General features: G+C 45.9%; 1 protein-coding gene across 1 annotated transcript; it reads left to right on the top strand.

Moving 5' to 3' along the window:
- Positions 1–4,676: 4,676 nt before the first annotated feature.
- HIF1AN (hypoxia inducible factor 1 subunit alpha inhibitor) lies at positions 4,677–18,643 on the top strand. The gene is made up of 8 exons (XM_008537585.2): positions 4,677–4,920; positions 5,197–5,447; positions 8,162–8,310; positions 10,209–10,354; positions 11,316–11,422; positions 11,836–11,899; positions 12,129–12,239; positions 13,092–18,643. Exons 1-8 carry the CDS (start codon positions 4,744–4,746, stop codon positions 13,134–13,136), a joined length of 1,050 nt encoding a protein of 349 aa, XP_008535807.1. The 5' UTR covers positions 4,677–4,743; the 3' UTR covers positions 13,137–18,643.
- Positions 18,644–19,737: the final 1,094 nt, after the last annotated feature.

The raw sequence follows: 19,737 nt of genomic DNA, 5'->3' as shown, positions 1-19,737 counted from the left end.
TATAGTCACAAAGTTTTGCAACTATCACGACTATCTAATTCTAAAACATTTTTATCACCCCAAAAGAAACCCTATATCGGTTAGGATGTTTCCCCACCCGCTGGGAACCACTAATCTACTTTCTATGGATTTGCCTATTCTGGACATTTTATTTAAGTGGGATCATACAGTATGTGGCCTTTTGTGTCTGACTTATGTCACTTAGAGTAACATTTTCAAGGTTTGTCCATGTTACAGCATGTGTCAGTTTTCATTCCTTTTTATGGTCAAATAATATTCCATTATATGGATATGCAACATTTTGGTTATATATTCATCAGTTGACAGACATTTGGGTTATTTCCACTTTTTGGCTATTATGAATAATACTGCTTGTAAACATTCTTGTACAAGTTTTTGTGTAGGTGTATGTTTTTAATTTTCTTGGGCACATACCTAGTAGTAGAATTGCTGGATCATAGGGTGACTATGTTTAACTTTCTGACGAGCTATTTTTCAAAGAAGCTGTATTGTTTTATGTTCCCACCAGCAGTGTATGAGGGTTCCAATTTCTCCATATTATTGTAACTGCACGCCCTCCAGAACCAGTTCAACTGACCCCATCTCTTATCAACAGAGTGATTAAGAATTGCATTTCAGAAAATCTGTAAAGTCATGTAGCCAGCGCATGTGTAAAAGAAGAAATCGTGGCCTGAAACGACCTCAAAACTAAAGATCCTCCTCCCCATGGAACCAAAGGACTGGGATGTGACTGGAATTTGGAAGTCAGACTCCTGTCAGAAGCCAGGGGTCCCTCATTCAGGAAGATCCAGTGTTCAAATTCCTTCCCAACTTCATCAAAAATGTTTAGAACCCCATCATAAATGTTTAGAACCCTGTCATAAGTGTTTAAAACCTTACCATAAATGCTTGAAGCTCACTAATCAAAACCTGTCCCTCCAGTGTTTCCGTGTGCCAGCCTATTCTCCCTAACCTCTTAAATTTTGCCCCAAATCCTGAATCAAGGAGATGGATCTGAGGACACTTGCCCCCTGTCTCCCTGAAGATTGATCTCGCAGAATAAAAGCTGATTTCTCCCCTCAAAGGCTGATGCCATAATTAATTGGCTCATTACGTGCATCAAGCAGAGAACCAATTTTGTGCGGTAACATTATCACCAACTTGCTATTGTCTGTCTTTTTTTATTGTAGCCATACTAGTGGATGTGAATGGTATCTCATTGTGGTTTTGATTTGCATTACCCTGATGACTAAAGACTTTGAGTATCAGGGCCAGCCCCATGCCAGAGTGGTTAAGTTCACGCACTCCACTTCGGCAGTCAGGTTGGATCCTGGGCACGGATGTGGCATTGCTCATCAAGCCATGCTGAGGCGGCATCCCACATGCCACAAACGGAAGGACCCCCAGCTGAAGGTATACAGCTATGTACCAGGGAGCTTTGGGGAGAAAAAAGAAAAAAATAAAATCTTAAAAAAAATACTTTGTGTATCTTTTCATGCACTTATTGGCCATGGTATATCTTCTTTGGAGAAATGTCTATTCAAGTCCATTGTCCATTTCTTAATTAGGTTGTCTTTTTTTTTTTTTTAATTTTTTTTTTTAAAGATTTTATTTTTTCCTTTTTCTCCCCAAAGCCCCCAGGTAACATAGTTGTAGATTCTTCGTTGTGGGTCCTTCTAGTTGTGGCATGTGGGACGCCGCCTCAGCGTGGTTTGACGAGCAGTGCCATGTCCGTGCCCAGGATTCGAACCAACGAAACACTGGGCCACCTGCAGCGGAGCGCGCGAACTTAACCACTCGGCCACGGGGCCAGCCCCTAGGTTGTCTTTCATTAAGTTGTAAGAGTTCTTTATGTATTCTAGATACAAATCCCTTATCAGATGTATGATTTGTAAGTATTTTCTCCCATTCTGTGAGTTGTCTTTTCACTTTCATGATGGTGTCCTTTGGGACCCCGTTCTTATCCTGAAAGGTGTTTGAGTTTGTCAAAAGTTTTCTCTGTGTCTATTGAGATGATCATGTGATTTTTTCTTTTTTTAAATGGAGGCATCATTGATATATAACATTATATTAGTTTCAGGTAGACAACATAATGATTCGATATTTGTATATATTGTGAAATGATCACCACAATAAGTCTACTTAACATCTGTCACCATACATAGTTACAAAATTTTTTCACTTGTGATGAGAGCTTTTAAGTTTAGCAACTTTCACATATGTAATGCAATATTATTAACTATAATATGTTATACATAAATAATACACTGTGCTGTACATTACATCCCCATAACGTTTATTTTATAGCTGCATGTTTGTGCCTTTTAACATTTTTTTTCTTCTATCAATTTGGTTAATTTTCAGATGTTGAACCAACCTTGCTTTCCTGGAATAAATCCTACTTGGTCATGGTACATAATCCTTTTTATGTGGTATAAATTTTGTTTACTAGTATTTTGTTGAGGATTTTTGCATCTATACTTACAAGGGATTTTTGTCTGTAGTTTCCTCTTCTTGTTTATGTCTTTGTTTCATTTTGATATCAGGGTAACACTGACTTCATAGAATGAGTTGGAGCCTTCCTCTTTTATTTTTTGGAAGAGTTTGTGAAGGATTGGTGTTAATACTTTTTTAAATGCCTGGTAGGATTCATCAGTGAATCCATCTAGTCCTGGGCTTTTCTTTGTGGAAAGTTTTTGGATTCCTAATTTAATCTCTTTACTTGTTATAAATCTATTCAAATTTTCTATTTCTTCTTAAATCAGTTATGATAGTTTGTGCCTTTCTAGGAATTTGTCTATTTCATCTAGGTTATATAATTTTTTTTTAAAAGATTTTATTTTTTCCTTTTTCTCCCCAAAGCCCCCCAGTACATAGTTGTATATTCTTCGTTGTGGGTCCTTCTAGTTGTGGCATATGGGACGCCGCCTCACCGTGGTTTGATGAGCAGTGCCATGTCCGCGCCCAGGATTCGAACCAACAAAACACTGGGCCGCTTGCAGCAGAGCACGCGAACTTAACCACTCAGCCACGGGGCCAGCCCCAAGGTTATATAATTTTTTATAATACAACTGTTCATAGTATTCCCTTATACTTTTTTTTATTTTTGTGAAGTCAGTAGTAATATGCCTTCTTTCACTCCTGATTTTAGTAATATGAATCTTCTTGGTCTAATTTATTTTTAATTCCCAAGGTTACAAATATTCTTGTAAAAATTCAAACATTGCAGATAAAACTAAAGCCTTAATTGCGGCCACAGCCCCAAACCCTCCACAGAGGTAACCCCAATATCAGTTTTGCAGCATAGTTACTATGCAGCATAATTACATAGTTAAGCTAGTGTATTAGTTTCCTATTGCTGCATAGCAGATTACCATAAATTGAGCAGCCCAAAATAACACCAATTCATTATCTCAAACTTTCCATGAGTCCGGAGTCCAGGCACGGGCTAGCTGGGTCACAGCTCAGGGTCTCACCAGGCTGAAATCAAGGTATTTGTTGGGGCTGCTAACTCATCTGAGGCTCTGTGTCCTTTTCCAAGCTCAGCAGTTGTTGGCAGAATTCAGTTTCTCGCAGTTATAGGACTAAGATCCCTCCTTTCTGGCTGGCTGTCAATCAGGAGCCTTTCTCAGCTCCTAGAGCCTACCCACCATTCTCTGTCACATAGCAGTTTGCTCCTTCACGGTCAACAGGAGAGCTTCTTCAGCTTCAAATCTCTCTGATTTCTGTCTCTGACCTCTAGACTCAGATTTAAAGAGCTAAAGTGATTAGGTCAGTCCCATCCAGGACTCCTCCTTTTGATTAACCCCCAGGAGAATCTCCTTTTGATTAACTCAAAGTGAACTGATTAAGGACCTTAATTACATTTTTGCCATATAATGTAACCTCATCGAAGGAGTGATCATATTTATAACTCCTGCCGTCATTCAAGGGGGAGAGTTACATGGGGCATGTACACCATGGGATGGAAATCTTTGGATCCATCTTAGAATTTGGCCTCCCACAGCCAGCCTAAGAATGGTCTAAGCAAGCAATAGAGGTAATTAATTATAAATTATAATATATTTATATTTATATATAAATATAAATTATAATTATAAACATAGGACCTTTTATAACCAATATAAATTGTTTGAAAATGTAGGATGCTCATGGTTGGCCACTACTGATAACATTGGCCCCATGGCAAAAACATCTTCAAGTAGGAGAGAGGGTGACACAGGCAGAAAAATCAAATGATGCCAAACAAAAGAAAACCATCTTTGATTTTAAAAGAATTCAATTTGCCATATATCTTTTGCCTAGGCCTTCAGACCAACCTTTACGCAACGTTTATGGGACAATTGCTTTTCCTTCTGACTTCCTTAGGTAGGTCAAGAGTTTGCTTCTCTCGCTATCCATGAGTGTAAAGTTTAACGCCCCACTAAACCTTCCTCCTTCTTTGCCTCTTGTGTAGGCCTGGGCACACTGCGGCAGCAGCAGTATTTTGTGGATTGGTTAACCGAGTGATCACCTCTATTCAGTGGGACTAAAGGGGGACTAGCCGCCGGTCTTCAAGGGCAGAGCCTAGGGTGTCGAGCCTCAGGTCACCATTAGAAGGAGCTCCCCCAAGCGTCGGCTCCGCGTTCTTAGCGTCTCTGGACCGTTCTCTTGCGCAGCCCTTCTCTATGGTTTTCGTTGTGTTTTTTTTCTCCGGAATAGGCGGAGCTTCCGGTTCCGGTGGGGCCGTCCCTAGCGGCGGAGATGGCGGCGACAGCGGCTGAGGCCGCGGCCTCGGGCTCTGGAGAACCCCGGGAAGAGGCCGAAGCCCTTGGCCCCGCCTGGGATGAGTCCCAGCTGCGCAGTTATAGCTTCCCGACCCGGCCCATCCCGCGTCTGAGTCAGGGCGACCCTCGGGCGGAGGAGCTTATCGAGAATGAGGTAGGGGGCGGGGCCGCGTCTCAAGGGGGAGGGGGAAGGGACCAGGTTGGGAGGAGAGGTCAAAGGGAATGGTGATAGAGGTGGGGCGCTGGCAGGGCTGTGAACTAGGGCCTAAGGGGCGATGGAGAGGGAGGCCAGGAGAAATGGGACTTGGGGGGTTCGTGTTAGCAGGAGAAACTATTTTGAAGTTGGCAAGTAGTTGGAATCATGGGACAAGAATCCCCCAGCTCCTTGGGACGACTTCATTTGTTCTCTTCATCTGGTGTTTTCTCTTAGGAGCCTGTAGTACTGACCGACACAAATCTTGTGTACCCTGCCCTGAAATGGGACCTGGAATACCTGCAAGAGAATATTGGCAACGGAGACTTCTCTGTGTACAGTGCCAGCACCCACAAGTTCTTGTACTATGATGAGAAGAAGATGGCTAATTTCCAGAACTTTAAGCCGAGGTCCAACAGGGAAGAAATGAAATTTCATGAGTTTGTTGAGAAACTGCAGAATGTACAGCAGCGAGGAGGGGAAGAGAGGTAAGTTCCCAGATCATGGTTTTCCATTGGATCTAGGACATCCGTTTTCCTTTCCTGGACTTGTTTGAGGATATGGAGGAGTTGGGTGAGTTCTCTACCTTGAGGGATGAGGGAATGACTGGACTTGAGCTGTGACTCTCTGATTCATCATCTTCATAAAGTGAGAATCACAGTTGCCTGGCAGGGTGAGGTAGGGGAACGAATGAGTGAAGTTGTTTGGGTGAAAGCTGTGATGAAGCGGAAGACATAGGCCCTGTTCAAAATGAGAAGTCATTACTTGATTCTCTTGTTTGCATTTGGGAGGGCAGCCCCAGGGTTGCCAGATACTCTGATTTTTCAAGAGAAGCCAGAAATCAGAGTTTTTATTTAAAATTTGTTTGATTTTTAAATGTGGGCAGCTAATTCAAATTTTTGAAAATGCTGTAGGGGGCCAAACCAGAATATCTGTCGTTGGATTTAACTCTGAGATTGCTAGTTTGCAGCCTTTGTCCTAAAATATTCGGCTGGCTGGGGACAGTTCAAGCTGAAAAGTTGCAGAGTCTTTTGTGATTCTGGGGTGAAGGAGATCAGCATTCTCCAGCTTAGGGAAGGTCAGATTAGAGGAGGGGTGGCATATTGATGTTCCACCTTGCAATGATGATAACAAACACGAGACACACATGCGGGAGTGATCCTTCCTCTCTGCTTTTCTCCCTATTTGTGAGGACTGTCTCTTACATAGGTCCCAGACAGCTTTCAGTCCCACGTTAGAACATCGCCTCTAGGGAATTGCTTTCGCTGAGTACTTCATGGTGAATGGTCATCTCCGTCTCACATTTGGCCAACCCTGGGCTCCTCTCTAGTCACCTGCCTCAGTTCTCTTCCTGACTCTCTGTTAGCAGTATGTGGCTGAATGAAAGGATTTAAAATATCCTTTTTTTTTTTGTCTTCCTGACACTTAGCAGTCGTCATAATGATAAGGCTTTGACCAAGAGAGTTTGTAAGATCTGAACTATGATTGATCTTTCTTTACGTCTTTTAAAGACTGGTTCTGTTGAATCATCTCATGCATTGATTTCCTCAAATTTAACAGCATGCGTACTCACATGCACACACCTCCAGTGTTGAGAGAGAGAGAGTGGTTTAAATGGTGCTGATGGAGTGTAATTCTGTTGAATGAATGTGTGCACTGGAATGAGTGTGAGATGAGACTCGTGAATCCTCTGGTTTCTCGATCACTTAAGTTTCTTGGTTCCTATGGTGAGAGCATTTCGCCTTCCTACGTATGAGCCATGAGTGTAGTCCGTACTTGATGGCTGATGGCAGGAAAATCTTTTACTGTGTGCAACTGTTGCCCTACCATCTGACTTTAGCACCACGCAACTCCACTGTAAAATCGTACAGTTGGTTGTGATTCTGGGCTAAAGGGTATTAGGATCCTCTTTGAGCTATTTTGAGCAATTCTGGTTAAGGTATAACAGAAATGGCTCAGGTTCATGTTTGGGAGTGTTCCTGACTCTTTCAGAGTTAACTTGCAAATTTTTTGTATGAACATGTATTTTATAATCTCTGGGGAGAGTCAAAAGGTTGCATTCGAGTCTGGAGGGTTCCATGTCCCCAGAAGGTAGCTAGTATTTCCAGCTTATCAAGTTTTCTAATTAATGTTGCCTTAAACATTATGATTCTGGGCACTGAGATGCCTTCGAGCCTTTTGAAGTAGTCTTCTCAGGACCAGGACAGGAGTGCTTCTGTCTCTTTTCTTCTGGTTTGCGCCCTGACTAATAGCTTTTGTGAGGCTTATTCAAGTGTGTCTGGGTTCTCATATCCCTTCAGTAACTTCTGACGTTCCTGAGACGTTTTAGGAGCCCTGGGCCTGCAGAGAGCCTGATGAGGTGTCTTCTTTCCTCTGTAGAAGGCTGCTACAGATAGGTGGTTGAGTCAGTTAAGATAAACTAGGCTTCGTGCCAGAGCTCAGCGACTTGAAACAACAAAGGTTTATTTCCATGCTACACGCCCATCGTGGTGCACCTGGAGGCTCTGCTCTTAGATCATCTTTTTCACTTTGGGACCCACGTTGCCCCAGCAGCTACCATCTGAAACTTTGCACTTGTTGTTGCAGATGGAAAGAGATGTGTTGGTAGTATGTTCTAGTTCTTAAAATAACAGTTCGGAAGCAACATAATCTCTTCTTTGCGCATTTCATTAGCCAAAGCAAGTTAAATAAGCAAGCCTGGCTTCCAGAGGATACGGAGGAATAACTCTTCCTCTGAACAGGGAGAGAGCTAGCTCTTGGTGAAGAGTAATATATGTACCCCAGTGGCTACCGAGGGCCAAAGGGGATGTCTTGGACCCTGAGAGTCTCTGGGACAAGGCTGATTCATCACTCTAGGGTCTATGGATAAGCTTTAAGGAATCTATGAAATTGTGTGAAAGTTCTGTGTGTGTGTGCATTTTTATGGGGAGTCTTCCTTACATCCTTAAAGAATTCATCCTGTTACCCAGAAAAGGTTAAGAATCACTTTTTAAAACAAAATGTTTGGTGCTGAACAGAACTCAAAGAAGAGTACGTAAGGATTCAGTTCTGTGAGAATTCGTGTTGGTTAAAATTCCCATGACTGTATCTGCTCTCTGTGGGAGATGCTGGTGTGGGTCTGAGTTTGGATTTCCAGGTGTGGGGAGGCCATGCCAGGAACTGTGTGTACATGCACTAATGATTCTCTTCTTGGGGAACGTAGGTTGTATCTGCAGCAAACACTCAATGACACTGTGGGCAGGAAGATTGTCATGGACTTCTTGGGTTTTAACTGGAACTGGATTAATAAGCAACAGGGAAAGCGTGGCTGGGGGCAGCTGACCTCCAACCTGCTGCTCATCGGCATGGAAGGTAAGAAATCTTTCGGAAAGCAGCATGGCTTGGAGTCATACAACCTGATTTCTAATCCTGTCTCTGCTACTTATTCACTCCATGACTTTGAACAAGTCGCATAACTTTGTTAAGCCTCAGCCTCCTCATCTGTAAGAGAACAGGATAATAATCCTATAAATAGCTATGAAGATTAAATGAGATAATGTGTGTTATGTCTTTAAGCTAGTTTCATGCACTCTAAAAAGAAAGTTCCCTTTTCCTTTCCTTAGCTGCTGTGTGAGTACGTATGCTCAGATATTAGGGATCTCTCTAAAATACTGCTTATCTCTATTGGATCTCTCTGTACTCACAAGATTTTTGTGCCAGTAGAAGAGGGAAACTTATTTTTCCAATATAAGTTGAACCTTACCTTTTGAATAGATAATGCATTCATGGGGTTACATTTAAAAGGTATAAATAGACATTTAGTGGTAAATGTCTCTTCCACTCCTATTTCCCAGCCTCCCAGTTTCCCTCCCTGGAGGCATCGCATGTTATAAGTTGCTTGCATATTCTGCTAGAGGATTTTATGCGTGCACAGGGAAATATGTAAATATGTTCTGTTGGTTTTTCTTCTTTTGAATAAAAGGAGAAGCCTTTAAACTCCAGCCAGGAGAAGGAGAGCTACTTACCGGCCAGGGTCATTGCCTCGTAGTTATTTTTTATTTCTGGCACCAGTTCAGTGCCAGGCCCATAGTAGGTACTTAGTAAGTGGCAAATAAATTGGATTGAACAAGGAAGCAGAATAATTATTCACTGTCATTCACCGCTGGGCTCTGAAGTCTCTTCTCCCCCTTGATTGTCCTTTCTTCAGATTTGGATCCTTTGCTGCCAGTATCAGTAAAGGTTTCCAGCAGTGCAGGCTATGAATTAGATAATGTGCCCGTTTGAAACCAACTCTTGGTCACCTGCCAGGGGCCACTTCTGGTTTACTTGACTGAGTTTTTCTGTTGCCTTCCTTTCCTGTGGTGGAGTGTAGGGAAGTGGATCCCTCAGGTAGAGAGGAGAGAGCAAATCTCTTTTGAGGATGCATGTGGACTCTCAGCGCTTAATAAGGCAGCTGTCCTGGCCCACCCAGGCTGACCTGGGGAATATTGTCTAAACTCTATATGCTGCAGAGGGCCCTTCAGCTCTCAAGGATTGTGCAAAGGATAAACAACAGAGGCGGCCCCAGTTATAAGGAATAGATGGAGCATGCACTAGGGCAGAACTAAGTCAAGATGGTTTTTAAAATAATTTGCCTTAAGAAAATATACCACACTCTTCAGGAATCTGATATCCCTCTCTGCAATGAGAATCAATAGCCCCAGTTGCTCTAAAGAAGTGTTGCATCCCACAGGTGTGTTGAAGTGGGAGCAAAGATTGAAAATCTTTGAGCTCCAGAAGAGCTACCCAAAGCAAGTACATATTCATACAATTTAACATGACTGATTAACTCTATCAAAGAAGATCATGCATGCCTTGTTGATAACAGTCATTTCACTTGTTTCTAACTATTGTTTTGTTGCGCTTGAATTCTTGGCATGGTCACGAAAAGTACAAGAATATACAGTATATTCCTTTGCCAGACTTGTGAGTATGGTTTTAATGTGCTATTGCTTCCAGTAAGGGCAGCAGCCATCATTTAAGAAAGTCTACTTTGCTTATTGGTGGTGAACCCTTAGCCAGTGATGGTTGCTAGACTTATTACCCATTAAAAGTGTAACACCTCATTTGCTGAGTGTTGTAATTGCAGTCTCCCTGATTCTGCTTGAAATTTTGATGCGGAACCCTTAGCTAGGAGGGCAGGCCGGGTTTCTCTCCAGCACTGGTGCCGCTGTTCCAGCCTGTGCAATAAAGCCACTGCTCTAAATAAGAAAACATCTTTCTTCCTACAGGAAATGTGACACCTGCTCACTATGATGAGCAGCAGAACTTCTTTGCTCAGATAAAAGGCTACAAGCGATGCATTTTATTCCCTCCGGATCAGTTTGAGTGCCTCTACCCATATCCTGTGCATCACCCATGTGACAGACAGAGCCAGGTGAGCTTGTGTGGTCTGAGGAGGGTATAGAACTCTTGGGACCCAAGGCTAGCGCGTCTTTCCCCTTCCCTGTGGTGGTCTGCCAGGTTTGGACAAACTCAGAGGATAATTTCACAGTGTAGCTCACATATTCCAGGCCCATGTGGTGGTCCCCAGATGATTATAAGCATAGTCATATGCCGCATAATGACGTTTCAGTCAACAATGGACTGCATATATGCCAGTGGTCTTGTAAGATTAGTACCATATAGCCTAGGTGTGTAGTAGGCTACACCATCTAGGTTTGTGTAAGTACACGCTATCGTGTCCGCACAACGATGAAATCACCTAATAATGCATTTCTCAGATGTATCCCTGTCGTTAAGTGATGCATGACTGTGTAAATAGTCTCATAGAGCTAATTCTGGAGCTGACCCCATCACTGATGCTGGTAGGCTCTGGTTATCTTGTTTGATTGGAATACAAGTTCATGGAGCAAAATGTGTATGTCTCCATTAGATTTAGTAATTGTTTTCTTTTGTTATGGAGGCTACTTTTTGATAAGGAGAAGGGTGAGTAGAATTAAGATACGTTGCTTAATGTTTTTTCTGGATCTAAGTGACGTATATGGTTACTTTGTGGCCAACCAGAGAGGTCTTTTCCTTTCTTGAGGAGAAAGCTGCCTACCTACCTCATGTAGGAGTCTTTGCTGGTTTGAATGTTTGTTTGGGAGAAAGTTTCTGAAGGTTTGGGTGAAGGAGGAGTCCTAATTCCTCATATCTACAGGCCATGAGTAGATTTTCTGGCCTGCAAGCTGTGATGACTGCTTCTGACCTCAGGAGCACTGAGGCCTAGGATTCTTTATCACTTAACATTTGAGCTTTTAAGTCATCTTTCTTTGACTGCCAAAGTAACTAGCATATAGTAGTTACTGATAAAAATTTGGTGATTGATTTTTTTTTCTTTCTCTTGAACCTCTTAGGTGGACTTTGACAATCCCGACTACGAGAGGTTCCCCAATTTCCAGAACGTGGTTGGTTACGAAACAGTGGTTGGCCCTGGTGATGTTCTTTACATCCCAATGTACTGGTGAGGAGGGGCTAAGACTACGGGCTTCTTGGGACTTTTCTTTCCCATCCCCGGAAAGCCTTTTCTGTGTCCCTTCTTCTGAGTTGTGGCAGCGTTGGTTTTACATGAGCTACGGGAGGGTTGGCATATCCAAATGTGAGCCTACTGAACATGAGGGAAGTGCAACCCTGTCTCTAGGACAAGATGAGAATTGCTCAAGTCCAAAGATGTCCCAGAGACTGGAGGCTGGAGAAAGTGTTCTTGGCTCTTTGGTACTTGGAGACTGAACACTGCCTCAGCCCCAAGGGTGTGTTTGACGAGATGAGTGTAAAGATACTGTCGTCATTAATTCCCTTAGCTGGACTCTGCCCAGTTTCCATCCCTCCCTCTGAAAAGTATTGGTGGCCAACAGGAGCCTGTTTATTTTCTTGCAGGTGGCATCACATAGAGTCATTACTAAATGGGGGGATTACCATCACTGTGAACTTCTGGTATAAGGTGAATATGGGTTTTTCCCCAGATGGGACTGGGGTGAGGTAGGTGCAATAAATTATTTGGGGGTGGAGTGGGGAAGTAGGCTATCTCTGGAAGTGATTCTCAGGTCTTCAGGGAGATGAGGAGGGATAGGGTTGAACTGGGTGTTTTAGGAGGAAGGATGCTGCTAGGAACCGGGTGACACTGAAGCCTTCTGCTGAAGGCATTTCCTGAGCTGCTGCTTCCTTTGCAGGGGGCCCCCACCCCTAAGAGAATTGAATATCCTCTCAAAGCCCATCAGAAAGTGGCCATAATGAGAAACATTGAGAAGATGCTTGGAGAGGCCTTGGGGAACCCACAAGAGGTATGTGGCTGCCCCAAAGTCACACTTCTGTTGCTCAGTGGGTAGAGTGACTAGGGAAAGTCAGGATGGGTGTCACATTCTCTATAGCTCCTCTGTTTCAGTATCTGGTGTCCTCTCTCTCCATAGAGGTTATGGGTATGTGTAGAAAATCCTTGTTTTCTGGTGAGAACTGGTCTTGACTGGCGGATCAATTATAATCTGTTCCATGCTAGTGGTAGTGTTCCCCATGGGGCTAGTGTGCCAGCTGGGGACCCCTGTGGGGATTCTTCTGGAACAGGAAGCAAGCAGTAAAGCGTCTCCTCACACTCTCCCTGCTGTGCCCAGGCTGCTCTAGGTAATGTTGAGATCTCCTTCCCACAGGTGTGCCAGTGGCCTATGGGGTAAATGGGGCAGGTTTGTATTTGTAATGCTCTTGCCTCTGTCCTGTGGCTAGCCTCAGCATCCAGCAGACCTGTGGGATTGGGAGATGGCACCAGCCCCAATTGCAGGTGACCTTTTCAGGATATAGAGGCATTTAATGTTCTTAAGGCACATTTAAGGAACATGCAGACAGACACTCTTGGGTGTTTGGGAATTGTTAGCTCCTCTGACCTTCTGTCTGTCTGTTTAAGGCTGCTTACAGATAGAGGGTATTGTGAGACGGCGGTAATACAAGGTGGACCCAGAGGAGAGGGCCATGCCCCAGAATACTGGGTTGACCTCCAGGAAGAGAATTGGCTAGAGGGTTTACAAGACTGAATGGAAACCTTGTCCCTGCTCTTGGCTGGACATTGAACATCTCCAGACACACCTCTTCCAGCTCCAGGGCCAGGGGACAGGCAGTTCTGACTGGCTCCTCATGTCTCTTCACAGGTGGGGCCCTTGTTGAACACAATGATCAAGGGCCGATACAACTAGCCTGCTGGGAGTCGAGGCCTCCTTCCAGGCGACTGCTAGCCCGTCCACACCGCTTCATTGATGAGGACAGGAGACTTCAAGCGCTAGTATTGCACGCTGCACTTAATGGATTGGACTCTTGCCATGACCCTGGAGGCAGGTGTTTAGGGCAAGGCAGGGTAGTCGGCACCCCACTCCCATTTGGAGGGACTTCTTACCCTTGCCTCTGTGCCCCAGCATCCTCTCTCTCTGCCCCCCTAAAGTCCTGCATTCAGTGTGTGGAGTCCCAGCTTCTGGTTGTCATCATGTCTGTGTGTGTGAGTCTGTCAACCTCGAGGTGTGCGTGCACACATGTATGTATCTGTCCCTTGCTCCCTCCCTCCGGGTCAGGGTGCCACTTCTGGCTCTCAGCCCTATCTCCTACACCCTCGGTGCCTCAGCCTGAGAGAAAGGAGATGCTCTTGGACGCCCACTACACCTGGGCTGCAGGGCCAGAGCTGTCCTGACCATTGGGTCCGTCTGCCTCCTTCCGGTTTTCACAGAGTCCAGCTCTAGGCTGGGCAGGAATGGCTGCTGGGACTCTAATGGGGAGAGTGAGAGGGAGGCTTGCCTTTGAGAGCCTAGATAGCTTCCTCTGAGAGTGAATTCGACAGGGTTCCAACTTGGACCTTCAAGCTCAAGCCATACATAGAAAAGAGCCTTGGGACACAAGAACCAAGGATTGTGCTTAAGTTCCAAATTACAGGCACATACAGCTTCTCTTTCAGCACCAGCTCTTGCTCCCTGTGCCAGGTACCAAGGGAGTCCTAGCAGTGGCTTCTCTAGGTTTTAGGAGTGCAAGCCTCTGGGGATGTGTGTGCAAATGTGTCCACACTGGCCTGCCTCTGTGCTTACCAAGTTTCTCCACTGCTTAACCTTACGCCGTGGGACATATAGTGGGAGTGGCAGGGCAGTACCGCCTGACCTAGCCTAAAGCTTTTAAACTCAGTTTTAGCCATTGGATGTTGGTCAGGTCTCACTGCAGCCTGCCTGAGGCAGACTGGCTAGAACCTCCAGGTCCTATGACCTGCCCTGCCCAGGTCACATCCTCCACGTCTGCAGAGCTTCCTGGCTGAGTAGACGATGTGGGGTGAAGCTTAGGCAGCTGACGCACCACCTGTCATCCACCTCATGGCAAGGGAAAAACTGTAGCCTTGCCTCTTAAAGCCAGCACCTAACCCAGACCCCACCGTACTGTTCCACAAACACCCTCAAAAGTCAGGGCAATGGGTGGAGCACGGAAGAGGAATTTCCTTTTCTGTTCGTAGCTACTCGTGGGAACCCCTCTCAGGGCTGCAGCTTACAGCTGGGCAGCTGTGCACTGCACAACTCAAAGGGCCATCATTCACATCTGTTCAGTAGAAGTGGGGCCCCTGGAATTGGGCACTGTGGTGGCTCTGTGTCTTCTCACCTCCACTCCCATCTCCATGCCCCTTCTCTCTGGAAGGAAAGAGGAGTTGGAAGTCTCTGGGTTTATTTTCTCTTTTTTTTGCCAAAGGTTTACTTCCAGTGTCTGAGCTACAGCTCTTAGCCCTGAATCTCGGTTTACAGTTTCAGTGCACTGATGGACTGAGAGGATGTGTGTATGCATGTGCACACCTGTGTGTGTATTTTGGGGAGGGGTGTTTATTTTTAGTCCCCCATTCTGGGGTTCTCTGATATAGTGTGGGTGTGCAAACACGGTACCTTCTCAAGTGTAGTTCTTTCAAATATAGCCAATGCTGGACAATGTGACTGCAGTGATCTCCATCCTCCGTCCCTGGGGCAAGAGGAGCACGGCAGAGAAAACAAGGCACACGGCGGAGCAACTTGACCACAGTCACACTTTGAAAGATAGCAGATTATTTTCGTTCTCCTCAGCAGATCTGCTGCATTCCTGGCTCAGCCCTCACAGATGTGGGTGATGTGCACAGGGAGGCGTGTGCCACTCAGCTAATCCTTGCTGGGTGCTGTGCTGACATAGGTCTGACCTAAGGTGACCGAGTGGGAGGGCCCTTCACAGGATTGGTCCTGATCCTTGGGTGATAGAATAGTGACCCCTGGTTATTAGACACCCAACATGGGCCTAGTGTTTTTATCTTTGTTCCTCACTGTCTTGCAAGGTGGGTGTTCTCATTTTACAACTGAAGAAATGGGCTTGGAGAGAGTGAGTGATAGTGGCAATCAGGATTCAAACCTCACTCTGTTTGGCTACAAACCCCCTGCTGCTCCTTTTCCGCCAGGTTGTTGATTGTCCTTCCTTACCTTCTCCCTTGTACTGCAGGCCGTCCTCAGGTCTCACCCCACTGGGCGATGTTTGGTGCAGGCAGGCTTAGCCCAAGAGGGTGCAGAAGATACAGCTCAGGCTAAAGACTTGGGGAAACTGCTGGGAAGCCATGTTAGGAGTTAAGAGCGCTGGAAGGAGCTATGGGAAAATGAGTTCTAGATCCCATTGCCTTACTTGTGTGTCATGGAATAGGTCCCGTAACTTCTCCCAGCATGCGTCTGCATCTATAGAATTGAAGATGTAGTTCTAGATGATCACTAAGAACCTTGATTCATGTTCTGCTGCCTCCTTTTCCCCCAAGGAAGAGATCAGGGCTCTTCCCTTCACTTACTGGGTTAGGGATATTCAGGCTCAAATTCTACTTGCAACAGAGGAAACATCTCTGCTCTGTTGTTTACTCCTGTCCTCACTGACAGCATAGAGCCAGACACACCCAGGGAAGGTGGGGGGTTAGGCCTGTATGGAGGTCAGCCACGTTGCAAGCTCCCATTTTTATACCAGCAGGTACAAAGGAAACTACTGTTTTGTGAAGTCAAATATTTGTTGGGGGGTTGGAGTTTGGGGGATGGAGGAGGGGCTGTTCTGGGCATCAGTTGAGCAGATGCCCAGGATGCCTGGGGGAGACCAGCTTCCCCTACAAATCAGAGCTCTAAATTACAAGGTTTTTACCAACGTGAACAGTTGGGAGAAGTCGTCTGCTCTCATTTGCGTAATGGTTTCTGTCACTGGTGATTAGACACAGGATGAAGGAAAAGAAATTTGACAATTAGGAATGAGCGATCATTAATCTGAATCTGTTAGGAGACAGAGAAGGGAAGGATCCTTATCAGTGGGCCAGGCCAGTGTGGGGAGACCCTCCCTCTGCCCCCCAGAGACTCTTGAGCCACACGCTTTCATTGTTCCCTCAGGCGGGCTGAGCTGGTATTTCTTCACAAAGGCTAGGTGGGCCCAGTTCCCAAGCCTGAGGTAGATACAGGAACAGACATCTACAGGCATGAGCCAACAGAGAGGTGAATGTCAAATGCAAGCGATAGGGCAAACAATAACAATAGAATAGTTTTGACATGTGTATGCTGTTTGTAGAAAATGTTTTTGTAATCAACACTCCACATAACCACCTGTGACGAGTATTTGTTAGATTCCAATGCTGCAAGGTGCAGAGAAAACCTGGTCTTTATCCTCCAGGAGCTCCTGCTTAGTTGGAGAAGAAACCACACAAAACCACCAGAGGTTATGAAGCCATGTATCATGCACACTGAGGACTAGATTCGAGACTGTTGAGAGAGGAGGAAGATCACTTGAAAGCAAAGCTCTACCTCCGGGCTCCTTCAAGCCCCTGGGCTCCTCAGGGAGGACCTCTTCACCCGAGGCCTCCCAGCGATGTTGCTTTTTCCCCCTGTCAATTCAACTGTAGTTACGTGGAGGGCACTGAGGCCTCTTGCCCAGATGTGTGGCAAGTGATGAGATTAACCAGCAGGCTGAGTCTTAAGGTGTGGAGAGTCCCAACCTGGATCTTCCCAGATCTCTTGAGTTACTTCTCATCCCTCTGTCTCCTCACATTTCAAGGATGATATTAATTTGCACCGGTTGGTATTTTTTCCTCAGTTTTGTGAGTTGTATCTGCTGGGTTCCTTAGATCAGAGGCTCCCTCAAGGGTTGGGGGCAGGGGTGTGGTGGTCTTTGTCTCCTCTCAAGGATTGTGAACTTCTCATGGTTGGGGCTGTGCTTTTCCCCTTGGTAAATCCCCACCTCTGAGTATTTTGCCCTTCAAAATCCAGAGCAGAGCTTAGTAGGGCTCTGGAATGCACCTGGAAACTGCTCCTGGGGTTCCAGAGGTCCTGGCCTTTCAGCACATGTCCTCTCTGCTTTTCCTGGCACCTCTCGTGCTTGTCCTCCAGTCCCTGCGCACCTCTCTAGTGTCCTCTCAAACTGCCTGCTCTACGGAGATGTTCCAGCTTCCTTTCCAGAGCTCCCCCAGTTTCTCGTACTTAGCCTCCTCCTGCCCAGTCTCTCCAGCAGCCCCTTCACCAAGGTCCTTTTTCCTAACCAGCTGCCCTTTCCTCAGAAGCTCCATGGCTGCGAGTGTTTGGATAGACTGTCTAGGAGCCTTCTCCCTGGGGTTGTCCTGTTCATCTTAGAGTCATCTTCCTTTTCTGACCTTCGATAGTTCTGTCTGTTTACCCCAGATTAGTCCATTTGTTCTGTGCCTTGCTCTGTTCTTTGCCATTCGTTTGTCAATTCGTACATCCTGGTTTAGCTTTTCTAACTCTGGTGGCCCTTTCTGCTCATCTTCACTCAGCTCTATTCGATCCTCATAGGTCTCGGGATCCTCAGCCCTGCTGAGCACTTTGGGTTCTGGGGGACGAGGTCTGAGACCCTGGCAGCCTTGAGGCCCAGGGGCCTGTGGTCAGTGAGGCCTCCAGAGATGGGTGAGGAGAGAGGACCTAGAGAATCGTGGACAGTGGAGAGCCAGTGACGGGGGGATTGGGCAAGAAAGGCTCCAGGAGTGGGGCCGGGCTGGGCCTGACAAGCCAGGGTAGAAGACACAAAGTTTTGTTTCCATCTAAATCCACCTGTGTCCTTGGGGTCCAGCCGTTCTGGGGTGCTGGGCATTTTGTGAATGTCTCCTAATTTCTCTCAGGTGTCTGGCGATGCTCTGAGTCACCAGGTTTGGCTGACCTCTGCATTTCAGCATTTGCTGGAAGGGAAACAGCATATTGAGTAGTCATATGTCAGGAGTGGAGGTCTTGGATGAGAAAGGCCTTGAAAACGAGTGCAGGAGAGAGGGACCCAGTGGTCAGCTTATACCCAGACTGTCTCTTCACTCCTCCAAGTGTGTACAGTAGGTTATTAAAGAAGTTAAAAAGCTGGGCCGCCTTCCCCACCTGAAGTCTGGTCGTCAGGTAGTATTTTGGGAAGGAGCATGTGTCCTTGAATTTCCAGTGTGCAACAATCTAGCGTAGTGTTTAAAAGCATGGATTTTGGAGTCAGCCGTCTTTGGTTCAGATGTCTAGCTTTGCTACTTACCAGCTGGGTTTGACCTTGTTGATTGACTTCACCTCTCTGAGCCTCATTTCCTGAACTGTGATGATGTGTGTGTCGGGGAAAGGGCGATGTTGAAAATATCTACCTCAGGGATGTCGGATTAACTGAAACAATGTTTGTAAAGCTTTAGCACAGTGCCTGGCAAGCACTTAATAAATGGCTGTGGTGGTGGTGGTTATATTTATTATGTGACTTATCCAGAAACTTGACTTCAGTGATTTCTAAGCAGATTTCCAGGGCTACTCTCCTTCCCAAGAAAAGCATAGGGAACACCAAGGAAGAGAACCCTGGAGGAACCCATATTGAGGTGGGGGCAGAGAGAAGAGCCTTGGTACTTAAACCATCCTGGAGGGAGGGAAATAGAGAAGCGTCTGATGCCTTCTGCCTGGTCAGCCACACTTTACCACTGTGCACACCAGCCTGGGGCCGGGTCGAGAAGCTGTCAGGTATGAACTATTCTTACACTGTATGAGGACAGCCGAATGAGTTCCTGTTAGACCTGGAGAAGCTGTTGCCAGCCTCACACTCTGAGGCACTGCGGCAGTCAAATCAGGTCCCCTTGGTTCAGTTTTATTCTATGCCCTGCAATGTGTTTAAATTATATATGTGTTAAGATTGTTCTAGGACAGAGGGGCATTCAGAAAACTATAAGACTGGAATCCCAATAGCGAGCATTTGTGGAGCTCCCTGGAGCATTTCCATTCCAGGCCCTGTGCTAGTCCCTACCCATGTGCTCTCGGTTCACTGGGGGCCACAGGCAGGCAATTAGCATTATAGGTGCCCAGAGGAGAAGCACCTGATGAGCTCAGGGTTCACAGTAGGCTTCCTGCAGGAAGTGACACAGTCTAAGCTGCTATCTGGAAGATAAGCAGGGGTTGGGGAGTAATAAAAGGCATAAATTTCTCCTTTGGCTTCTCTCTCCCAGTCTCAATAAACACTCGATGCCTCCATGTTTAAGGGTTTTGTTAAGCACTCCTGGGAAATAGCCAGGTGATGAGCCCTTAAAAGAAGAAAACCCTTTGGTCAGCCACAGGAATCTTTGAAAATCACTTGGTTGCTGGGCAGGATCGTCCTAGAGTGCAGATGGATTGGACTGGCTCAGTTGTAGCCCCTGCGCTGTCATCCTCCACAGAAGGCTGCATTCTGGCCTCTGGAGCCACACTACTTGCAAGAGATGCTGGATCCCATTACTCAGACATCAGCCAGAGAGAGATTCTGGCTGCCTGGAATTCTCGGCCTCTTCCGCACTGAGAGCCCACTGATCTCTTCAGT

Source organism: Equus przewalskii, chromosome 1 (assembly GCF_037783145.1).
Source record: "Equus przewalskii isolate Varuska chromosome 1, EquPr2, whole genome shotgun sequence".
In the NCBI taxonomy this organism is placed as follows: domain Eukaryota; kingdom Metazoa; phylum Chordata; class Mammalia; order Perissodactyla; family Equidae; genus Equus; species Equus przewalskii.
This window is presented reverse-complemented; position numbering and strand designations above follow the sequence as displayed.

Coding starts and splice junctions, on each gene's coding strand:
- HIF1AN (XM_008537585.2), top strand. CDS start 4,744: ATGGCGGCGACAGCGGCTGAGGCCGCGGCCTCGGGCTCTGGAGAACCC. Junction 5,448..8,161: donor CAGCGAGGAGGGGAAGAGAG/GTAAGTTCCCAG, acceptor TGGGGAACGTAG/GTTGTATCTGCAGCAAACAC. Junction 12,240..13,091: donor CCTTGGGGAACCCACAAGAG/GTATGTGGCTGC, acceptor GTCTCTTCACAG/GTGGGGCCCTTGTTGAACAC.